This window comes from Rana temporaria, chromosome 1, assembly GCF_905171775.1.
Source record: "Rana temporaria chromosome 1, aRanTem1.1, whole genome shotgun sequence".
Lineage (NCBI taxonomy): Eukaryota > Metazoa > Chordata > Amphibia > Anura > Ranidae > Rana > Rana temporaria.
The window spans coordinates 482,556,825-482,578,200 of NC_053489.1; the positions used below are offsets into that span (position 1 = coordinate 482,556,825).

At 44.8% G+C, this 21,376-nt stretch overlaps 1 protein-coding gene across 1 annotated transcript in view; it reads left to right on the top strand.

Moving 5' to 3' along the window:
* Positions 1 to 21,376, top strand: part of CENPE (centromere protein E) — a 176,040-nt gene that overhangs the window by 152,368 nt on the left and 2,296 nt on the right. Inside the window, 6 exon segments of the mRNA XM_040346326.1 lie at positions 1,769 to 1,972; positions 3,561 to 3,673; positions 12,056 to 12,153; positions 13,995 to 14,151; positions 15,839 to 16,416; positions 18,270 to 18,341. Coding sequence (XP_040202260.1) covers positions 1,769 to 1,972; positions 3,561 to 3,673; positions 12,056 to 12,153; positions 13,995 to 14,151; positions 15,839 to 16,416; positions 18,270 to 18,341 — 1,222 coding nt within the window.

The window sequence follows — 21,376 nt, forward strand, 5'->3', positions numbered from 1 at the left end:
CCTAAGCATGTGTTGGAATTTTTCTTCCTTGGAATTTGGAATGGGGAATTTGTTCAAGGGGCATAGACCCACGGTGGATCAGCCAGTGACCCAAATTAATAGGTCAGTAGGGGGCATTCTTAAGAACTCTACTAACCTACAATTGAAATACTTCCTTAATACCCTGTTTTCAATGGCAGGCTCTGCCCTTTGACCTGTCCTGGTTGTATGCTTGATCTGTCAAGCTGTGGCAGAATGAGTTAAGCCCCCTCAAAATATGTAAATGCTATATCCAAAATGTAGCTTGCCCTTTAGGCATCCAAGTGCAGAGAGCAGCCCTTTAGGTTTACAGGCTTGTCACTTGCCTTTTGACACTGTTGTCCATCCTCTACCATCTTTGCCATCACACAGATGAACAAACCTTCCCCTGGCACCCTGTGGTCTTCTCATTCCAGAGGTTCCTACGCTATCTCCTGTGCCAGCTAAGGTTCATAGCTGTGTCTGCACTGCTATGTCCCTAAAATCAGTTCTAGTCCTTTGGGGCAGCTGGAACCGCTAGTGGTACCTGGTACCCACTAGTATCATTCCTTTCAGTCTGCAAAAGGATCCTCTGACCTGCTCTGTTGACTGGGGTCAGCACTGGTTGTTATCCAACCTAACAGGACTCTAAATCATCAGGACTTCCCCTGCTCAAATAGTGTTCCTCCTTTTAGGGCTTTGGCTCCAGTGTCTGCCCTAGTACCTTCTCATGGTATCCCCATTAAGGGACACAGACCTCCTGTGAAAAGATGGTCCTAGTCGGTGGCATTCCCCTAAAGGACAGATTGCAAATCCATAAAAAATAAAATGCCCTGCTGCGTACCACATCCGTTTTTAAATATTTGGCACACATGATTGGAACGGCCTTTATTGGTACCAAGAATTACAAAATAATTTTGTAAAAGCAATGTTTTTTTATTAAATCATTAAAAAGACATATAAACTGTCAACATTAAAATATCCAGGGAATTATTCCAAACATATGATCCCAACGCCCGAACCTGACATTTTTACATCATTTTGTGTGTATCTAAAATTCAACAATCCAAAGAGGTCAACACGTTTCGTGTAAATGCTTCCTCGGGACCTTCACTCGGGATCAGAAGAGTATGACTTGGCTTAAAAAAAATTGTACTCGTGGATCTGGAAGAGATATTTCATCACATTGGCACTCCCAGATTTGTGAAGGAAGGCATGTTTTGGATGCTGTGTAACACAGAAAGTCTCCTGTCGCTAGGGACAAGCAAAGTTAATACACAGAAATGGAGGAATCCATCAATCTTGACGCTTTATATTGTAGCCATTTGAGCCTGTCAGTACAAGGTTAAGGCTAACAAAGGACACAGGAAATAGAACTATACTATACCTACTTAAAACAACAACAAAAAATGACAGTGTACAATGCCTTTTAAAATCAAAATGCTCTGATTTATATTTTATTTTTTTATTATTTAAAATAACAAACCTGTCCTAATTACCCGCTCTGTACAATGGTTTTGCGAGGATCCACCCCAGATCCAGGTCTCCCATCGGTGCTCCTGGCTCCTTCCCTTTGCAGAGTGCTCCCATAGCAAGTGGCTTGCTCATGTGCCCCTCGCTCCTAAGCCCTGCTCTGTGTGTCCATTAACACACAGAGCAATGCTCAGCGATGCATTAAGGTAAAAAAAAAAAACACCTGCCTTTTAGAGCTACTTTAATGCTTTTTATTTGCTTTTGCAAATATAACTATTCTCTACTTTTATTTGTGTAGAAAATGCAGTGCAGGATTCAGCAGCTTGAAAATGAGGTCACTTCAGCCAAAGCAGATGCCAAACAAAAGGGTGAGAAAGCATCCTGTTTACAAGAGAGGCTTTTGTCAAGTGTCACAGAAACTGCACTTTCTGAAATGCAAGCTAAAGTTTCTGAAAAAGAGAAACATCTCGAGACTGCCCTAAAAGAAATAAAGGCTCTCCAAGTAAGTGTGTTTTAGTCTTCACTCTTTTTTAAGCATTCTGGGTGGTTTTATTTGATGTAAGGAATTTGAAATTTCAAACCGTTTAGTGATAAGCACCTTCCAAAGCACACAGCCATTATGTAATATAGCTGTCCCAAGATAAATATACAGTGAAACCTCGGATTGCGAGTAACGCTGTGCGGCGCAGTTCGGAAATACGCTGTTCCCGAGCCTTTCCGAGGTCAGCCGAGTAAGGTTGGATTAAAGCTGCGCTCCAGAGTCGCACTCTAGCCTTTGGCTATGTTTCCACTAGTGCAAATACAAAGCTGTGCGATTTGGAGTGCGACTTTGATCCAACTTTACTATACTCTGGATCAAAGTCTCATCAAAGTAGTGCAGTCATCTTTTCAAAGTTGCTGATTTTCCAAGTCTTATTGATTGGAACGTTTGCCATTGGAATCAAAGGGCTGTGACCTGTGATGCGACATTGTCCAAAGTTGCATGACAACTTGCACTAGTGGAAACAGCCTTAAACTCATTACTCATATGTATGGAGCTATAGAAATTATTCTGTATCCTTCCACACTTTAAAAAATGTTCCTTTTGTACCTAATTTCTTTCATATTTCTTTCCCGGCTCCCTCTACCGTTCACAGCAGCTGGGCGTGTGCCGCACCATGCCCATATATAATTTATTTGAAATAAATAGCTGCTGCAGATTTAGATTTGCAACACTACAATAGCATACTAGAAATACATTTCTGAAGCATATTTCAGCTCAAGACACATAATAGTTTAGTAGAACACAATTTCTGCAGCATAATAAAGTTGAACCCCTATAACGGTTTGTATGAAGTATGTGTGTCTTTGGGTGTGCCGTGTGCTGCTTTAGCCATCACCAGGTTTGCCTGTTCTTGGTCTCTCTCAGGCAGCTAGTAACCAAAATGAGGTTGTGAAGACGAGAAGTTATCCTTTTCTGTCTGACCAAGGATAGGAGGGATGGGGCAGGGTGCGGCTGAGCAAGACTGGGACGTAGAAGGAAGAGTAGGCATGCCTGTGTAGGAGAGAAGGACAACGTTTTCAGGAAGTGAGGGGCCCCCATGCAGAATTCAGAGATGAGGAAGTAAGGTTGTCCCTGGACAGGAAAAAGCTGATTGCCAGGCTTAGAAAGTCTAATCAAAGCTAGACAATCGGCTATAGAGAAAATGAATACTGATAGACATTTTTTGACGCAACGTCCACTTTAATAGCACATAGACATACTAATCCATGTGTTTTTGTGTGTTATCAATGAGACTAGCTAGATATTTATATTGTTGCAAATTTATTGCATATGAGCTCTAAACTAGACTAGTCATTGTTAATAATGTTGTATAGTCTATATCAATGTTTCTAAACTCCAGTCCTCAAGGTGCCCCAACAGGTCATGTTTTCAGGATTTCCCTCAGATGAAACGGCCGTAGTAATTACTAAGGCAGTGAAACTGATCAAATCACCTGTGCAGAATAATGGATAGTCTGAAAACATGACCTGAAATGCTGGTCTATATCTTATCCTAAAGCTCAAATTCTGCAGAAATATTTAGGCTGCCTTTTTTTCCCCCTCCTAAGGAAAAGGTGGCCCAAGGTGCAGCACCATACCGAGATGAAATGGACAGACTTAAAGATCAAGTGGTAAAGTTTGAAATGGACAGAATAAAGTTGTCAAAGTCTACAGACCAGCAGTAAGTATCATATCAGTTTTTGATGAAGTTGCAGCTAAGTAACCCCAATTTGAATTGTGCATATATTACAAATCTTTGTTTTATATAATCGTCTGTATGGATAATTGTAATGTAAAAAAAGTGCATATGCGTTTTTTTTCTTTCATTTATCTAGGTACACAAGTAATACTGTTAGATTATATTTCCGTCTACAAGAGAATTGGACATTGGCAAACAAAGAAACCTGTAGGCTTACCCTGGATAACTCCTCTACCCAGTGTCCTAGTAGGAAAAGGATCCCTTTTTTTTCAGCTCTGATGGGTAAAGGACTAATCCCATTTAGCTGGTTAACTTTCCTTCAATTTTTTTTTTTCATTCAGTCAAGATTCCCTACTACATTGCTGCTTGAGTTGGTCTTTACATGGCAGCTGTCTTGATCATCCACCCTTCATCACCCTCGCTTTGAGGAGTTGCACACTGACCCTGTTGGACTGGAAGTAACATTCAGGCACTGGGGTCTGCGCTAGGCACTTTCAAGAACCTGAGCTGGTAACTAGTTGGCCGCAATGCACATTCCAGGTCCAGAGCCACTGGCATTTTACTCTTGCTCTGGCATATTCATGGTGTCTTCAATCTAGCTGAGCAGCAGGATCTATCCTGCTGTTTGCACAGCTGGGCACATTTGACTTTCCGGCTTTGCACTGGTTTTACCATGGATTGACTGCTGATGTCATCCACCGGGTGAAGTGTTGTCCTCTGTGCTTTTTCCTACTGTTTAGCATAGAGAAAGCATTGCCCCGCTGCTGCTTCTGCTTGGCAAAAGAGCCACATGGCTCTCCAGTCTGGTCCATTCTCGCCTACAGCGAAATTGGTCACCTCAGGCCTTCAGACCTTAATCAACTACAAGTCTTTTGAGAATGTGAGTACCTCAGGCCTTTGCCTTGTACCATTAGCTAATTGCATCTCTGCCATGTGGTTGCAACATGTCTGCAGCTTTACACAGTGGGAACAGTCCCACTGCAATGGGTTACCTCCGCTCACAGTGTCCTAAAGATTGTGAACATACTCTGTACCTTATGAGGGCACCGATGTCTGGAATCCTGCTATGCTATTGTTGGCTCTAAATCGTAGGAGTCGGTCTTGGCTCTGTTTGGCGAGACTGCTTTGTCAGGGACTTCTACTACATTCACACTCAGACTTTGTGTTCAAATTCACCCGAATCCTTCTGGGGGTGCTGACCGTAGACACTCAAAGTGCATCTCCCATATTACACTCTGATTTTTCCAGTCTTAAGATGCCAGGGATGTTTTTCATCTTTGAGTCCTCGGTCTCTCTGATGAGTGTCTTTGAGGAATCTCAGTCTTACAATACCTCAGATGTACAAAAGACAATTTCTGCCCTTATTGATGTGATGTGCACTACTCCACATCTGAAGGATCAGCCTGTTGTCTCCAGCCTTGGGTCTTTTAGAGATACTACAGCTGCAAAGATCTTTCCTCTACTTCATAGTTTAACTCCAACCGGACTGGAAGCATCCTATAGGGTCCTGGACCCATATAAAAAGTAATATTCAGCGCTGGAAAAAATGAATAAAATAAAACCTAAAATCTAATAAATGCAAGCCAGCACTAAGAACAAATTCATAAAAAATTCCCAAATAGAACTATATAATAAACAGTGCATTGCAATAAAAAAAAAAATATATAAATAAAGTGAAAAGATTCACAATGCTAGTGTATATAATAAGAAAAACAGTGTCCATGTGAGGAAAAACCATAAATAAATAAATCCACAGTCAGTCCAATGAAAAGAAATTCCAGAGTGAAAAGTGAAGAGATGACACCATATAATATCCACCACCAGTGAAAGATGGCCTCTCACCTCAGAGCTTAGACCCTTGCGGATCACAAAGCATATCTGTTTGTATTAACAGCTGACAGCCTCCATAGGAAACGGATGGATGGGATTTGGCACCATGGATCCAAACCCAATGAGCACTAGATTTTCCCCTTTCTTTTCAATTATATGGTGGTATCCCTGTTGGAAAGTCATTGGGTTTGGATCCGTGGTGCTAAATCCCATCCATCCGTTTCCTATGGAGGCTGTCAGCTGTTAATACAAACAGATATGCTTTGTGATCCGCAAGGGTCTAAGCTCTGAGGTGAGAGGCCATCTTTCACTGGTGGTGGATATTATATGGTGTCATCTCTTCACTTTTCACTCTGGAATTTCCTTTCATTGGACTGACTGTGGATTTATTTATTTATGGTTTTTCCTCACAGGGTCCTGGACCCTACATGATTGTGTGTTGGCGTTCTTCCCCTTTGATAGGAATTTTGGTAAATGTTGTTTCTCTTCCGTTCATGGACGGACACAGCAGCAATTGACCTTAGGGTATTATCCTCCCTTTTAGTAGATTGACTAGGCAGAAAAACAGCATGCCAAGTGTTAAACACATCACACAGTACAGTACCTCCCAGGGGGCGGTTCCCCCAGGTACATCCCCCACACTCTTCTCTGCAGCCCCAGTTTTTTTCTGCCTAGCAAGGAGAATGACGTGGCTCCTCTGGGCCTATGTGCTCTGGGGATTTTTTTGGCCATTTTCTTGCTTTTCTTTTTAGTTTTCCTGCATTTTTGGATCCTGAGATCTATAATCAACTGCCGACTGGGTGACAGGCTGGATCCTCGTATTCCCCCTTTAGCTACGCTCTGGGCCCTCCACGACATGCCCCGTTGCTCCAGGGGTGGCCGGTGAGCTATACGCTCCAGGGCACACATATGACCAGGCTCTATGTCCGTGTCACAGTGTGCCGGGCCGACAGCCATGCCGTAACTGCGCGGACATCGGTTCTGTCTGGGATGCCTCCAGCCGGTGGTCGCAGGACGGGTAAGTAGCAGTCCCCTTGCTTTGGCGGGTGGTGCGGCTGGTGCAATCTTGGGGAGGTCGATTGGGGGTTCGCCCTGCTTTCCTCTCTCCCTCCTTCCCCATGCTCTGGGTGGTCGGCCATGAGGTGGGGGGTCCGCCTGGGGGGCTCCATCCATGTTGGCGGCACCGGACGCCTTTATTGGAGATCGGCGGCCATTTTCTTGTAGCCCGCATGCTCTTTTTGCATGTCGGCGGCCATTTTGGAAGGGGTTTTTGCCTCTAGTGGATAAAAAATCGGCGCGAACGGCTCCAGCACACTTCCTGAGGGACGGCACAGCACGGACAGCGCTCTGGGGCAGGCGGCAGCAGTACAGCCTGGTCGGGTGGTGAGTCCTCTGGGGGGTTCCCTGTTCTCTGCTGTGGCCAGGAGGGTGGCCTGTGGGTCTTGCCTTGCAGTCCAGGGGCGGAAATTGGGTGGGTCAGCATGGCGTCCGAACCGGATGCTTCTCCCCCAGACATGCCAGAGTTAACCCTTGGTGCCCTCTGTAGATGCTATGACGGCAGTCCTTGAGGGATTTGTTGCCAGGATTGAAGCGGCGTGTGGCCAGAGGGGGAGGGTAAAAACCCCTGCCTTCTTCTGGGGATGCCTCTGACACTGAATCGGGCCCTGCTACTGCTCCCGTCCCTGGTTACGAGGTGTCAGAGGATGCAGGCCTAGTCCACACGGACAGTGAGGATGACTCTACATCGGGGTCAGCGCATGATAGGGCGCTAGTGGGAGCTCTTATCACTGTGGTGCGGGATACTCAGAAAATGGAGGATTCGACAGGGACATCTGAGATGTCGGTCCCGTTTGGGTTCCGTAAGCCGGCCCACACTGCTAAAGTGTTTCCTTGTGTTCCTTATCTGGAAAAGTTTTTGTACAAGGAATGGGATCGGCCGCAAAAGGTTTTTTCTGTTCCAAAATGCTTTGTGGTCCGTTATCCTTTTGAGGAGGACTTCCTGAAAAAGTGGACCCCCCTGTGTCCAGACTGAACAAGGCGACCACGTTGCCTGTGGAAGGGGCTCCCGCTGTTTTCATTTTTGTTTTTATTCAAAGTTTTTTTAAAAACACAGATATAATTTACATTGCATTTCCCAAAAGTGTACAAAAAGAAAAAATCACATTTAAAATACAAACCGCATTAAATAAAACATAAATAACAACAATGACATTAATAACATGGGTCTATCCTACACCTCCTGGTCTTTCATCTCTTTTTCCTTTTCTTTTCCCCTCCCTTTCTTCTTCCTCTAACCCCCCCCCCTTCCCTCCTCCCTCCCGGAGAGAGAGAGAGAGATTAAAAGAGAACAACAAAAAGGGGGGGGCCCTACACCCCCACCCCAACCCACCTATTTAAGTGCTATATTTTCCTTTTTTTATCCTTTAGTGACTGTGACATCCATTTTTGTTATTATGAGGGGATGCGAGTATCGATCTTATCCCATTACTTGATTTAAAAAAAAAAAGGCTCCCGCTTTCAAGGACCCCGCAGATAGGAGAGCTGAGGCTGTGGCCCGCTCCATGTCCACAGTGGTGGGATCGGCGGTGAGACCGGTCTTGGCCGGGGCTCTAGTGTCACAGACACTTACTGAATGGGCAAAGTTGCTGTTTCAGAAGTTGGAGGAGCATCATGCCCCTCAGGACTGTGTGGCGCTGGCCGACCAGTTAGTGCAGGGCCTAAAATTTGTCTGGATACGCTTCCTTTGCTCGCCAGGGCCTCGGCCTACGCGGTGGTGTTGCGCCGCCTTATCTGGCTGAAGTGTTTGGTCTGCGGACCAGTCTTCTAAGAAGGCCTTGGTGGATTTTCCCTTTAAGGATGAGAGGCTTTTTGGGGCTTCTCTAGATGACATCATAAAGGATGCCACGGGTGGTAAGAGCACTCTGCTCCCACAATCTGGTAATGGGAAGGAGCCTCGCCGTAGGCAGGGGCCCTCCTTTATCGCTCCCCTGGTTCCACAAGCCTGCGGAAAAAAAACTGCTTCCGCATGAAGGTTTGCCCCTGCCTGTCTCTCGGGTGGGGGGCAGGCTTCGCGAATTCGGACTCGGTGGAGGTCTCTTCCTTCCGACCGGTGGGTTTGCAAAGTAGTTTCCTCGGGGTACAAGATAGTTTCTCTCTTGTCCGCCAAACAGATTTTTTTTTCCTTCCAACCTCCAGCTTCCTCAGGGTCGTCGGGAGGCCCTGTTTGGGGCTGTTAAGGATCTGCTGGTCAGGGGGTGATCGTGCCGGTTCCTTTACTGGAACGGTTTCAGGGGTTTTACTCCAATCTGTTTGTAGTCCCCAAGAAGGAAGGGGTCCGTCCAATCCTGGATCTCAAGGCCCTCAACTGTTTTGTCAAAGTGCAAAAGTTCAGGATGGAGTCGATTTCGCTCTGTAGTAGCGGCACTCCATCAAGGGGATTTCCTGGCGTCCTTGGATATCAAGGACGCGTACTTGCATATCCCCATATGCGCAAAGCACCAGAGATTTCTACGCTTTGGGGTCGGGGAGGACCACTTTCAATTTGTGGCCCTCCCTTTCTGCCTGGCTTCGGCGCCAAGGGTTTTCACCAAGGTGCTCGCTCCGATTCTGGTCCTGCTGAGGCAGCGCGGGATCGCTATTGTAGGATATCTGGACGACCTTCTTCTGAGAGCTTCTTCAAGCTCCGTGTTAGAGGTGGATGTGTCTATTGCCTGCCAGACCCTTCGGGAATTCGGTTGGCTGCTAAATGTTCAGAAGTCGGTGTTGGTACCGTCTCAACGCCTGGAATACCTGGGGTTGGTCCTGGATTCCTCAGAGGCGAGAGTTTTTTTCCCACGGAGAAACTACAGACACTGCGGTGAGGCGGTTGGCGACCCAGAAGTGGTCATCGCTTCGCTTGCGAGTTCTGGGTCTGATGGTAGCCTCCTTCGAGGCGGTTTCGCATGCTCAATTTCACACTCGAGTGTTACAGAGAAATTCTGTCGCGTTGGGACGAGCTCCCTTCGTCTCTGGATTACCAAGTCCGGTTGAGTCGCCTGGTCAGGTCCTCTCTAGTGTGGTGGCTGACATCTCTGGTACTTTGGGCCGGGAAGTCGTTCCTGCCGTACCATTGGACGGTGGTCACAACGGATGCCAGTCTCTCTGGCTGGGGGGGGGTGTAGTCTGTGGTGTTCAGTTGGCCCAGGAGCGCTGGACTCGGGAAGAGTCCTGCCTGCCAATCAATGTCCTGGAACTCCGGGCGATCAGGCTGTGCCTCTCCAAGTGGTCTCTGAGACTGCAGGGCCGCCCGGTCAGGATTCAGTCGGACAACGCCACAGCTGTGGCGTATGTCAATCATCAAGGGAGCACACGAAGCTCGGCTGCAGCGGCGGAAGTCGCTCACATCCTCCGGTGGGCCTGAAAAGAACGTTCCGGCTCTTTCGGCCATTTAGAACTGGAAGGCGGACTACCTAAGTCGCCAAACGCTAGACCAAGGAGAATGGTCGCTACACCCGGATGTGTTTCAGAGTCTGTGTCTGAAATGGGGCACTCCAGACGTGGATCTTCTGGCATCCCGACTCAATCGGAAGGTGTCACGGTTCGTGGCCAGGTCAAGAGACCCGTGGGCAGACGCGTTGGTGGCTCCGTAGGGTCACTATCGCCTAATCTACGCCTTCCCTCCTCTGAAGCTTCTTCCTCGTCTGCTACGCAGAGTGGAAGCCGAGGGGATCCCAACAATCCTAATTGCTCCGGATTAGTCTCGCCGTCCCCGTCCCTGGTACGCGGATCTGGTGCGTCTGGTGGCAGACGTTCCGTGGCGCCTGCCACTACGAAGAGTCTGTCGCAGGGCCCTATCTTGCATCCTGCTTTGCAGTCATTGGCTTTAACGGCGTGGCTATTGAGAGCCAGGTGCTGAGGGATCGGGGTCTGTCGGATTCTGTAATCTCTACCCTGCTGCGAGCGCGGAAGTCTACTTCCCGGAAGATTTACCATCGTACGTGGAAGGCTTACATCTCTGTGTGAGGAGATGAATTGGCACCCCTGTACATGCGCGATGTCCCGGATTCTGCTGTTCTTACAGAGTGGAGTGGATCAGGCTCTAGCCTTAAGTACTATTAAGGGGCAGATTTCGGCCTTGGCTGTTTTTCTTTCAGCGATCCTTGGCGACGCACTCTCTGGTGCCTACATTTGTGCAGGGGGTTCTGGCGTCTCCTGTGCGACCACCTCTGCCTCCGTGGGACTTGAATTTAGTCCTCTCGGTGCTTCAAAGGCCTCCGTTTGAGGGCATTGGGGAAATCCCTTTATTGACTTTCCCAGAAGGTGGTTTTTCTGGTGGCAATTACATTGGTCAGACAGGTGTCTGATTTGGCGGCCTTGTCTTGCAAGGTTCCCTATTTGGTCATCCACAGGGATAAGGTGGTGCTGCGTCCGCAGCCGTCATTCCTTCCTAAGGTTGTTTCGGCCTTTCACATTAATGAGGACATTGTTCTTCCATCCTTGTGTCCTCGGCCGGCAAACCCAAAAATGGCTGTGTTTCATTCCTTGGACGTGGTTCGAGCTCTACGGGTGTACCTGTCTGCTACGGCTCCATTTCGGAGGCCGGATTCACTGTTCGTGTCGGTGGCTGGTCCTAAGAAGGGTCTGGCGGTCTCGTCGGCCATTATTTCTAGGTTTTGAAGGCGGCTGTTTAAGGTTGAAGTTCCTCCGTTAGGCTCTGGTTTGTTTGCTGTGTTTTTCCCACCCCTCGCTTTTTTTGACACTGCTTGGGGACATCCCTAAGGTCAATTGCTGCTGTTTCCGTCCATGAACGGAAGAGAAAATAGGATTTTTGTACTCAGCGTAAAATCCATTTCTCTGAGTTCATGGACAGACACAGCACCCACCCCTCTTTTGTTTTTACGGCTTGTTTATGAACTGGGGCTGCAAAGCAGAGAGTGGGGGATGTACCCGGGGGAACCGCCCCCTGGGAGGGTCTGTAATGTGTGATGTGTTTAACACTTGGCATGCTGTTTTCTGCCTAGTCAATCTCCTAAAAGGGAGGATAATACCCTAAGGTCACTTGCTGCTGTGTCTGTCCATGAACTCGGAGATGTGGATTTTACGGTGAGTACAAAAATCCTATTTTTGCACCCACCTGGTTCTTTGACGGACTGCAAGGTTGGTAGATTGTAACTTGCTAAGTCCTTAGACCTTTTTTTCAGCGTCCTGTAACCTGAACGACATATAACCCATGGTCTATGAATTAATTCCCGTGTCCTGTTCTATACTCCAAGAATTTTAACGGTATGCAAACACAAAATCCATTTCTTGGGGTCCGTTGAACTCTGGTCTCACCCCTCTGTGCTTATGGTCATGCTCTTGGTACTGCATGTGGAATAAAGGAGATGTAATCTTTGGCTGATTTCCAGATTTCGTTTGCCAATGTTAATTCCTCCTATAGGTGGCTATATAACCCAACAGTATAATTTATTGTAAAAAGAGTTGTACATGGAGTACAAAAATACTATTTTTTCTTTTTTACTTCACCTTATAATTTTACTCTTTCTCATGATACAGAATAGCTTCATTAAAGTCTTCTCTGGAATACAAGGAAGAATGCTTGAGGAAGTTGAAAGAACAACTTAGACGATCACAAAAAGATGTTGATACTACCAGTACGTATGAATATATATAGTTTTTAAACCATATATTGAGCTAAGGGAATACTTTGTGTTATAGAATCATTGCATATACAGTAATGACAGTAGTAGTACAATATCCACAGTTAAAATTAGTCTTGTGGAATCGGTTTGAAAATATGCAAAACCAGCGACGGCTGGTGCTCAATTTTTTTGGAGGTGGAAGGGATCAAACCTAGCCACCTCACACGCACAACCGCCCCCCCAAAAAGTCCTAAGACACTTGACCAATCGGGTCTTGGGAGAAGCAGGAAGGCATTTGTGAATATTAGATAATGTCACACAACTGGGTGGGCTCTGCACCCCCAGCCCACCCTTTTTGAAGCCAATTAGAGCCTCAGGCTTAAAAAAATTAAAATTTAAATCCATGTATCTGGCGCCCAGCTTGGAGATTGGGGGTCGGACACATGGCTTGGGGGGGGGGGGGGGCTGATCTCCCCAGCTTTAATGAAGAGGAGAGTTCACTGATGATGGCTTTAATGCCTATGTGGTGACGTCACATCCCTCCTCTGGGGCATCCATTGTCGGCTGCCCGTCTGCTACACCGAAGCTGGTGCTGGGAGCCAATCATGTGACTGAACCAGGGTCCTCTGAGTAGGTATGCATAGACCTCTTTCCTCTAAAGCAGCAGTATGGTTTCCCATAAAGGGTCGGTTGGACCAAATCGGCAGTATGGTTGCCCATAAAGGGCCATTTGTAACTAACGTGCGTAGGTTTCAGTGGTGCCCTATGCACAGAATTTGAGTACGCTATGTACAGTGCATTTCGAGGGGTACGCCACGCACAGTGCATTTCGAGGGGTACGCCACGCACAGAGTGCAGGGTTTTGGGGTGCACTACATACAGTGTGCAACACCAAAGCTTCCCCGCAGCTATGAATAAGCACTGAAGTTTGGTGTGAAACTCGTCAGCTTGTACCCCGCTTGCTGTGGCATGCTTTTTGTGTTTTCTGATTTTACAATAAAGGCAATTTAATTTTGGAGTGTGGCTGTCCAGAACGTTTTTCCTTCATTTTTGCATCATTTCATGCATTGCCGGCACCCGTGGCTTTGGATCAGGTGAGGAGACTTTTTGATTAGTATCCTAGAGCGGTGATTTTTCTTTCTCTTCCCCGCATCGCTGCTCTCCTACCTGGTCTGGTTCTACTACCACCCTTTTTTTTTAACCGGCTCAGCTTTGCCTTGCAGGGAAGCTGTTCTTGCTCTCTAGAGATCTGTCCCCTCTGTAAATGCATGCTGGAATCTGTTAGATTCGGGAGCCACTTGGAGCAAAGTGGCAGCCGAGGGCAAGAGGTGGTGGAATAAAGTTCTGGGTGTGAGGGCCACATGACCAGGTTTGGGCTGGATTTGTTGTGTTTGACATGCGTGTTCTAAAGTATCCTTAAAAAAACTAGCTTAGCATGGGAGTGGGAACAGTTCCCCTCTCCAGGACCCATTTACCAATCTAGGTGCCTCCAAATATGTGCATCAGCAACTGTCTCCGTAGACACATCTATCAGATGAGCCTTTTGAAGAGGGTCTCTCTAAAATGGAAATGTATGTCCATAAAATTGGTTAACTATGCAAAAGAAGACCCTAGTAACCACCACAGGAGTAGGAGTGAGGATATATGGACATTTTGGTAGAAAAATTGTTTATCAAATTGATTCTACCAGCTACCTAATAAAGGCATCACCTTGGGGGTCCTTGGTGATGACCATACTTAAATATTTAAAGATGGGGGAGTAAATAAGGATATTTAGTGTTTTGGGGAGAACCTGTGGTTCTGGTGTTGACTAAATAGGTCTATCTGTTTATTACTATTCATTATTTCCACAGTTTGTTCTGACAAGAATGGCTCCACACCCTATCCTTTGACCTGCGGAGGTGGTAGTGGCATCGTGCAGAGTACAACAATGCTTGTGCTTCAATCAGAAAATGCTTCTTTGAAAAGGGAAATTACCCACTACAGGAAAAAGTGGCATCAGCTATCAAGGTAAACGTGACTTGATAAACCCTTTTAATAGAGAAAATCCCCATGAACGGTATTCATTGGTTTTATACATAGATTACCCTGTATCGTTGCACATGAAAATAGGCTTTCTTTGGGCATTGATATAATATATTTGTGAGACAAGCCTTCTGTGCAAGCTGTGTCATAACTAAAACAACCTTGTCATTTCACCGTTTTGATGATTTTGTTTTAAAGTAAATAATACATAACACATTTGCTGCCGAAAGGAGGGCTCCTAAAGGAAATGGGGCGTGAGTTTTAAAGCTTTATTCTTGCTCCTACTGGATAAGTGCTTTACACTTGGCAATTTATCAGTAAAAATGGAAATCTATTACATATTAAGTCAGACATCATTTTCTAAGGTAATGTGCAGTGGTTTCTTATCGGGTAAATGATGTATAAATTGCATATGTATATTTTATATTTACTACTTGCAGCCAACAGGTGGTGAGCTCTTGGGTAGCACACCAGCTTTCCAGAAGCTTGGAACTCCTGTTGTCGAAAATAGATCTTAAAGTGGAAGTCCAGTTAAACACAAACCTGCTTCCCCACCCCCATTCTAAGCCTATTCTAACTACCGTATTTATCGGCGTATAACACACACCCTAACTTTAAGAGGGAAGTTTCAGGAATTTTTTTTTACGCGGGCATAGTTTACCCTCTATTTTCAAAAAAGTGAGTGTTATACGCCAATAAATACAGTACTCTGTAAAAGAGAAGATGTCTATGCTTGGTTATGCTGAGGGCGCTCCGGGCTGATCAAATGATTGACTTCAGTGTAGAGGAGGGACAGCTGACAAAGAATGCCCCATAGTAAGCTTATGGGTGGCATCATTACCCAGACTCTGCAGCCATTGTCGATGGTCTGTCATAGCCAAACTTGCTGCATTTTAGTCGGAGACAGGATCCGCAGACCCCAAGATTTCCAGTGGACCAAATGGTCGCCGTAGTCTCTCTGATCATCGGAGGCTAGGCCTGATGTTATGATGTCACGCCCGGCCTCTGCATTCAAACAATCGGCGCCGCCTTGGCTGGGAAGCAGAGATCGTTTTTTATTCCAGGCTTCCCAGCCTAGAGGTGAGATGTGGGTCTTATTAACCCCATATCTCACTGTAAAGAGGACCTGTCCTGCCATATTTCTATTACAACGGATGTTTAGATTCCTTGTAATAGGAATAAAAGTGATCAAAAAATTAATTCTTTTAAAGTGTCAAGAACTTTGGCGCCATTCCACGAGCGTTACCTGTTGGGTATCTAGTTACTCTGCGTAACTTAATCTTTCACAATATGCAAAAACATTGGGCTAACTTTACTGGGGGGGTTTTTTTGTTTGTTTGTTTTTTAAGCAAAACCTTTTTTTTTTTTTTTTTTTTTTTTTTTTTTTTTTTACAAAAAAACACGTTTGAAAAATTGCAGCGCAAATATCGTGCAAGATAAAAGTTGCAACGACCGCCATTGTATTCTCCAGGGTCTTTGCTAAAAAAAAAAATAATAATTTTTGGGGGTTTTATGTAATTTTCTAGCAAAATAATTGATTGTTACACGTAGGAGAGAAATGTCAGAATTGGCCTGGATAGCAAGTGGTTCAAATGAAGGCTTAAAGGTATAGGTATGTGTTTAATCTGTTATGTCTTACAACTGTTAAGTTAACTTTTATTTTTTATTTTAGGAACACATCAACTATTCGAGAGGATGAATCTAAACTAAAAGACAGAAGTGCGCAAACGCCTTCACATTTGTTTAGTCCTTTAGCAGGAGCATCACAAAGCAGCAGTGAGGTGTACAAACAAGCCACTGTCTCTCCACCCAAATCTGACATTCCACTCAGCCATATACATTCACCTGGAAACACTGGAATGCACAGAAAACGTGCAGTGTCCCCAAGCAAGACACACAAGCCCAAATCTCAAGTCATGTCCCCAAGCAGGACACACGTAGCCAAACCACAAGTTATGTCCCCAAACAAGACACTCTTACTCAAATCTCAGGTGATGTCTCCAAACAAAACATTAAGGCACAGTGTTCCTGTCTCATCCCCTGGAAAAACGGGGCCGAATAGAAAGCGAGCGGTGTCACCATTCAGAACTGAAGGCAAGTTGTTCAGTAGCTTGACTGAATCGCCACGCAAAAAGCTCAGCTTGCCAGAACCTGCAGACTTTCCTAAAGATAACTTATTTGAATGGTCCAAATCTTTGCAATATTATCCATCCAAGTTTTTTGACAACTCCACACTTGGCACTTTACCAGGTAATGATGGCTATGTTTATCATCTTAAAATGTAGTAGTGTAGTCCACTGTACTATTTTCATATTATGGCTTAGCATTTCCAGCTTTACGTGTTTAGATTATCTGCTGTGATGCCTTGGCAGGCCAAGTGTAGGCCGTGAGCTACTTCCAACATTTGCTCACTTATTCTGGGGAAGTGTTGTGGCCTTTTCACAGACAGCCCTAGTTTGGAAGTTCATCACCTAGACTTGATTTTGGCCCCACTGCTATTTTTTTTTTATGACTAGCGAACACTTCCGTTTTGTGATGCCTTCTTGAATGAATTACCCTGGTGGTTTTATACCCGTTTTAGAATAATAGCCAACACTGATAAGAACTTTGGTGGTTGCACAGAATAATGCAGGCCATATACAGCGCAAATTTCCCTGCCTGCAGAAGACTGTGGATAATCGCAAGTAAAATTCAGCAGGCTGGTTGTACCAAAGTTGATCGATTAATAACTAGGTATATTTAGCCTGCCCATACATGGTGCTGAACCAGCCAAGATTTGCAGGGTCTATGGCCAGCCTTAGTCTGGACTTGGAGGTCCAATCTGAGACTACTAAGAGAGGATCAGAATTATTCTGAGTCTGGGATTTTATAACCCTCTGTAAAACCAATTGGTCTTCCTGATGTCCTGAACAAAAATAAAAAAAATGAGTATGATTTCTAGGGCAATGCTAAAACTGTCCCTTCTTTTTTTGAGCTAAAGGGAAATTGCTCACAAGTGAAGGTAAAATGCCATCCTGCTGTAATGTAATGGCATCCTAAGAACCAGGACCTATACCAAGATGTCTGCAGTGTCCTCAGAGACCACTTTGAGAATCTGAGTACCACCTATGATATAAACATGATGAGAAAATGTGCACTTAAAAGGTATGTAAAGGTTTGGTTTTTTCTTTTCTAAATGGGTTTCTTTTTCAGCTAGTGCATTGTTGGTTCACTTACATTTTCCTTCGATTTCCCTTCTAAAAAAAAAAAAAGAAAAAAATTCTTTGAATTTCTCACTTCTGTTTCTCCTCAGTAAGCTGTTCTGGCTGACTACCCAGCCACAACGGCTCGGATGATGGGGGCAAGCTAATTGAGGAGAAACAGGAAGTGAGAAATTCAGACAAAAAAAAAAAATAGAAGGGAAATTGAAGGAAAAAATAAGTGAACCAACAATGCACTAGCTTAAAGGAACCTATTTTGAAAATAAAAACAAACCTTTACAACCCCTTTAAAAAGTGATTCTGACAAAGATTTACTGGACTGGTGTAAGGGCCATATGTTCTGATTAGAAAGTTGTTTTATAGAATGATATTTTGGAAAAGTTGTTCTTGTGGAAATGGCTGGATCTTTTACCAATCAATTATGGTGCCGAAGTTGGATAAGTAGGTCATGTACATGTCATATGTTGGCTGTGGTAAAATACAGTGCTGGAAGTACAGCAGGATTGTCTATGTATTGGAGTAGGAAAAGGTCAAAGGTATATCACAGGGATATGCAATTAGCGGACCTCCAGCTGTTGCAGAACTACAAGTCCCATGAGGCATAGCAAGACTCTGACAGCCACAAGCATGACACCCAGAGGCATGATGGGACTTGTAGTTTTGCAACAGCTGGAGGTCCGCTAATTGCATATCCCTGGTATATCAGAATGTGGTACCCATGTGTTCCATATGATCTACTGTTTGCCTTATGCTTGGTACGTTGGCTGCTGTTATTTACTAGACTGGATCATCGGCACCCAAAACTATTCACTGAACAGTTCCAGGCTGCTAACATCTGTCCTTGGCTCTTGAGGATTTTTTCCAGAATTTTTTTTTAATTCCATACTAATGTTTTGTTGACAGATCGAAGTCCACCTCCATCACACATTAACCCTTCAGATACTAACCCTTCTTCAGACCCTTGTGTAGATGCAGGTAACTGTTGGTATATATATATCGTCACTGTTCATTTTTGTCAAGACCTGACAATCCTTTAATGTGTAGTTTAGTATTGGTATTTACCTGTAAGATTTTCTTAGGTATTTTCATAAAAAGATTTGTCACAAATGTGGACAGGTTTTTCAAACTTATGTATGCAAGTTCAATAGTTGGCATAGAAGAATGTACTTGCTGCATCCCTTACATTTCCTTGTCTGTAAAATATGTCATGTTATCTAAGCTTGGCATGGACCAAAGTCAATTATGTCATTTGAATTGTAGACAAGGTAAAGGTTCATGAGAATTTCCCTTCAAACCATACCACACCTGACCGTGTCAAATCTAAGGCAAATCTGAGCAGTACATGAAATGGTTTTGCTAGTAAAATATTAGAAATGTTAAATAGGATAGGCCCCCACAGATGTGCAATGTCTGCTTTGTTAGTGGAATTGTAGTTACAAAAATCTGTAAAGCCACACTTCTTTTTTTGGTGAAAAGAAGTGAACGAATAAGGCTTGGCCATACATTATTTAATTTTCTTGTACAGTTTTTTCCTTTGGATTGACCTTTTTAGATCATATATTGTATTGGTTAAACTTAAAGTGTAAGTCCACCCAACACTAAAATCGCTGCATCTACAGACATTCACAATCTAGCACTAACCTATCTAGCCCTGTAGAGAAGAAACCTGTATACATACCTTTTTTGAAGCCGGTCTCATCCGATCCAATGGCGGAAACTCTGCAGAAGGACACAGCCAACAATGGCTGCAAAATGAATGGGGAGTGTCGTCACCCATAGACTTGCTATGGGGCTTCCGTTGTAGGCTATGTCCTCTGCACCAACCTCCACAGCGAAACCACAGCTGACAGCTCAGTGTGGGATCAGGTCAGATCGGCTTCAAAAAAGGTATGGTATACTGATTTGTTCTTTACTGGGCTAGATAGGTTAGTGTTAGATCGTGGTCTTCTAGATGCTGGGAATTTGTTAGGGTGGACTTTAAACACTTTCAATTTGTATGCAATCACACAGGCCCTTGCACTATATGAAGGTAAGTCTAAAGGAAATTGAATATGAAAAATGTATGGCCAGCTTGGGTAGTAGCAATACAGCTGTTTTCTATGGCTTGGCACAGCTTTTTAACCACTTGCCGACCGCACTATAGCCAAATGACGGCTACAGCATGGCCGGTCAATTCTGGGAGGGCGTCATATGATGTCCTCCCATGATAACGCTCACCGTGGCACGCCCCGTGATCACTGTGTCTTTAGGACACAACTGATCACACATTAGGGTAAATAGCCAATCACAGCGTCCCTTTGCCACATGATCAGCTGTGACCAATCACAGCTGATCACAAAGTAAACAGAAGCCGGTTATCGGCATTCCTTTCCTCACACTGACAGCATGAGGGAGAGGAGAGCTCATAACCGGCTTGTGTGAAAGGGACATTTTACACTATTTTGTGCACTGATTATCAGTGCAGTTCTGTCGGTGGCCACCAGTGTCACTCATCAGCGCACATCAGTGAAGGAGAAATATTACCTGTTTGCAAAATTTTGAACAAACTGTAAAAAAGATTTTGTTTGTTCAGAATTTTTCTTTAACCACTTGGCGCCCAGAGGACGTCATATGACGTCCTGGGCTTTGTGGGGCTAGATCTGAATGATGCCTGAAGCTACAGACAGACATTGGCATTTTCAGCCACCGATTCCCTACACCATAGGAATGATCACAGCGGCTGGTCCGCCGCTTGATCGTTTCTACGGGCGGCGAAAGGGGACACCGCCCCCCGCCCTCCGGTGCTTCTACCGACTCACCTGTGCTCACAGAACTCCGGGGGACCAGATGGTCACTGAAGTCTCTATGATCGTAGGAGGCCGGGCGCGATGTTATGACGTCACGCCCGGCCTCTGCATTAAAAAAAAAAAACCGCGCCGCTTCGGCTGTGAAGCGGTGATTATTTTTTTTTATTTTTCTTGCCTTCCCAGCATAGCGGTGAGATGTGGGGTCTTATTGACCCCATATCTCACTGTAAAGAGGTCCTGTCATGCATATTCCTATTACAAGGGATGTTTACATTCCTTGTAATAAAAATAAAAGTGATCAAAAAAAAAAATTTTGTGATAAGTGTTAAGTGTCAAAATGTAAAAACAAGTAAAATTAACAATAATACATTTTTAAATTGCCCCTGTCCCCGTGTGCTCGCACGCAGAAGAAACGCATACGTAAGACCCGCCCACATATGAAAATGGTGTTCAAACCACACATGTGAGGTATCCCCGCAAACGTTGGAGCGAGAGCAATAATTCTACCACTAGACCTCCTCTGTAACTCAAAACATGTAACCAATTTTTGCCTGAAGTGGTTAAAAATTTCATGTGGGTACAGTGTAGCTTGACCATGCAATTGTCATTTAAAGTATGACTGTGCTTAAATCTGAAAATTGGCCTGGCAAGCTAGGGGGTATAAGTGCACAGTAGGCAAGCGGTTAAATGCTATAAATTCTTCTTAGCACTGGCAGGCTTTAACAACAAAAAGCTGATAATGTCTGCTATCCGTACTGTGTATTTTACATTTTGAGGAAGTGCAATTGGTTGCTGGTTTTTATCCTTTTTTTTTTTTTTTAAACCTCATGCATATGGAATTTATGCTGCCAGAAGTTTTCCCCTTGCGTTTTTAGGTGCGTTTACATGCATATACTGTAGCCTTCACAAGGGTTTGAGCATCAACTAATTCTATTGGCTAAAATATATGCTCATAATGGTGTGTTTATGCCCTCTTCAAATCGTTTTGCTGAAATGCGTATCTGCACCAATCTTTCTGCCTCTGAATGCCGCCCACATAAATGCGCCAAACCGTCTGCATGTGCACATTAGCTAACTTGCAGGGTGCGTTCAGCGGTGGAAATATTCCAACCGCCCCTGAGGCGGTAAATTTTTGTGTCCATGTGCCATGAGGCCTTATTTCACACACGCTGCTATACCGTAGATAGTGTTGGGCTTTTCCGTTCTCAGACTTTTATGTATTTG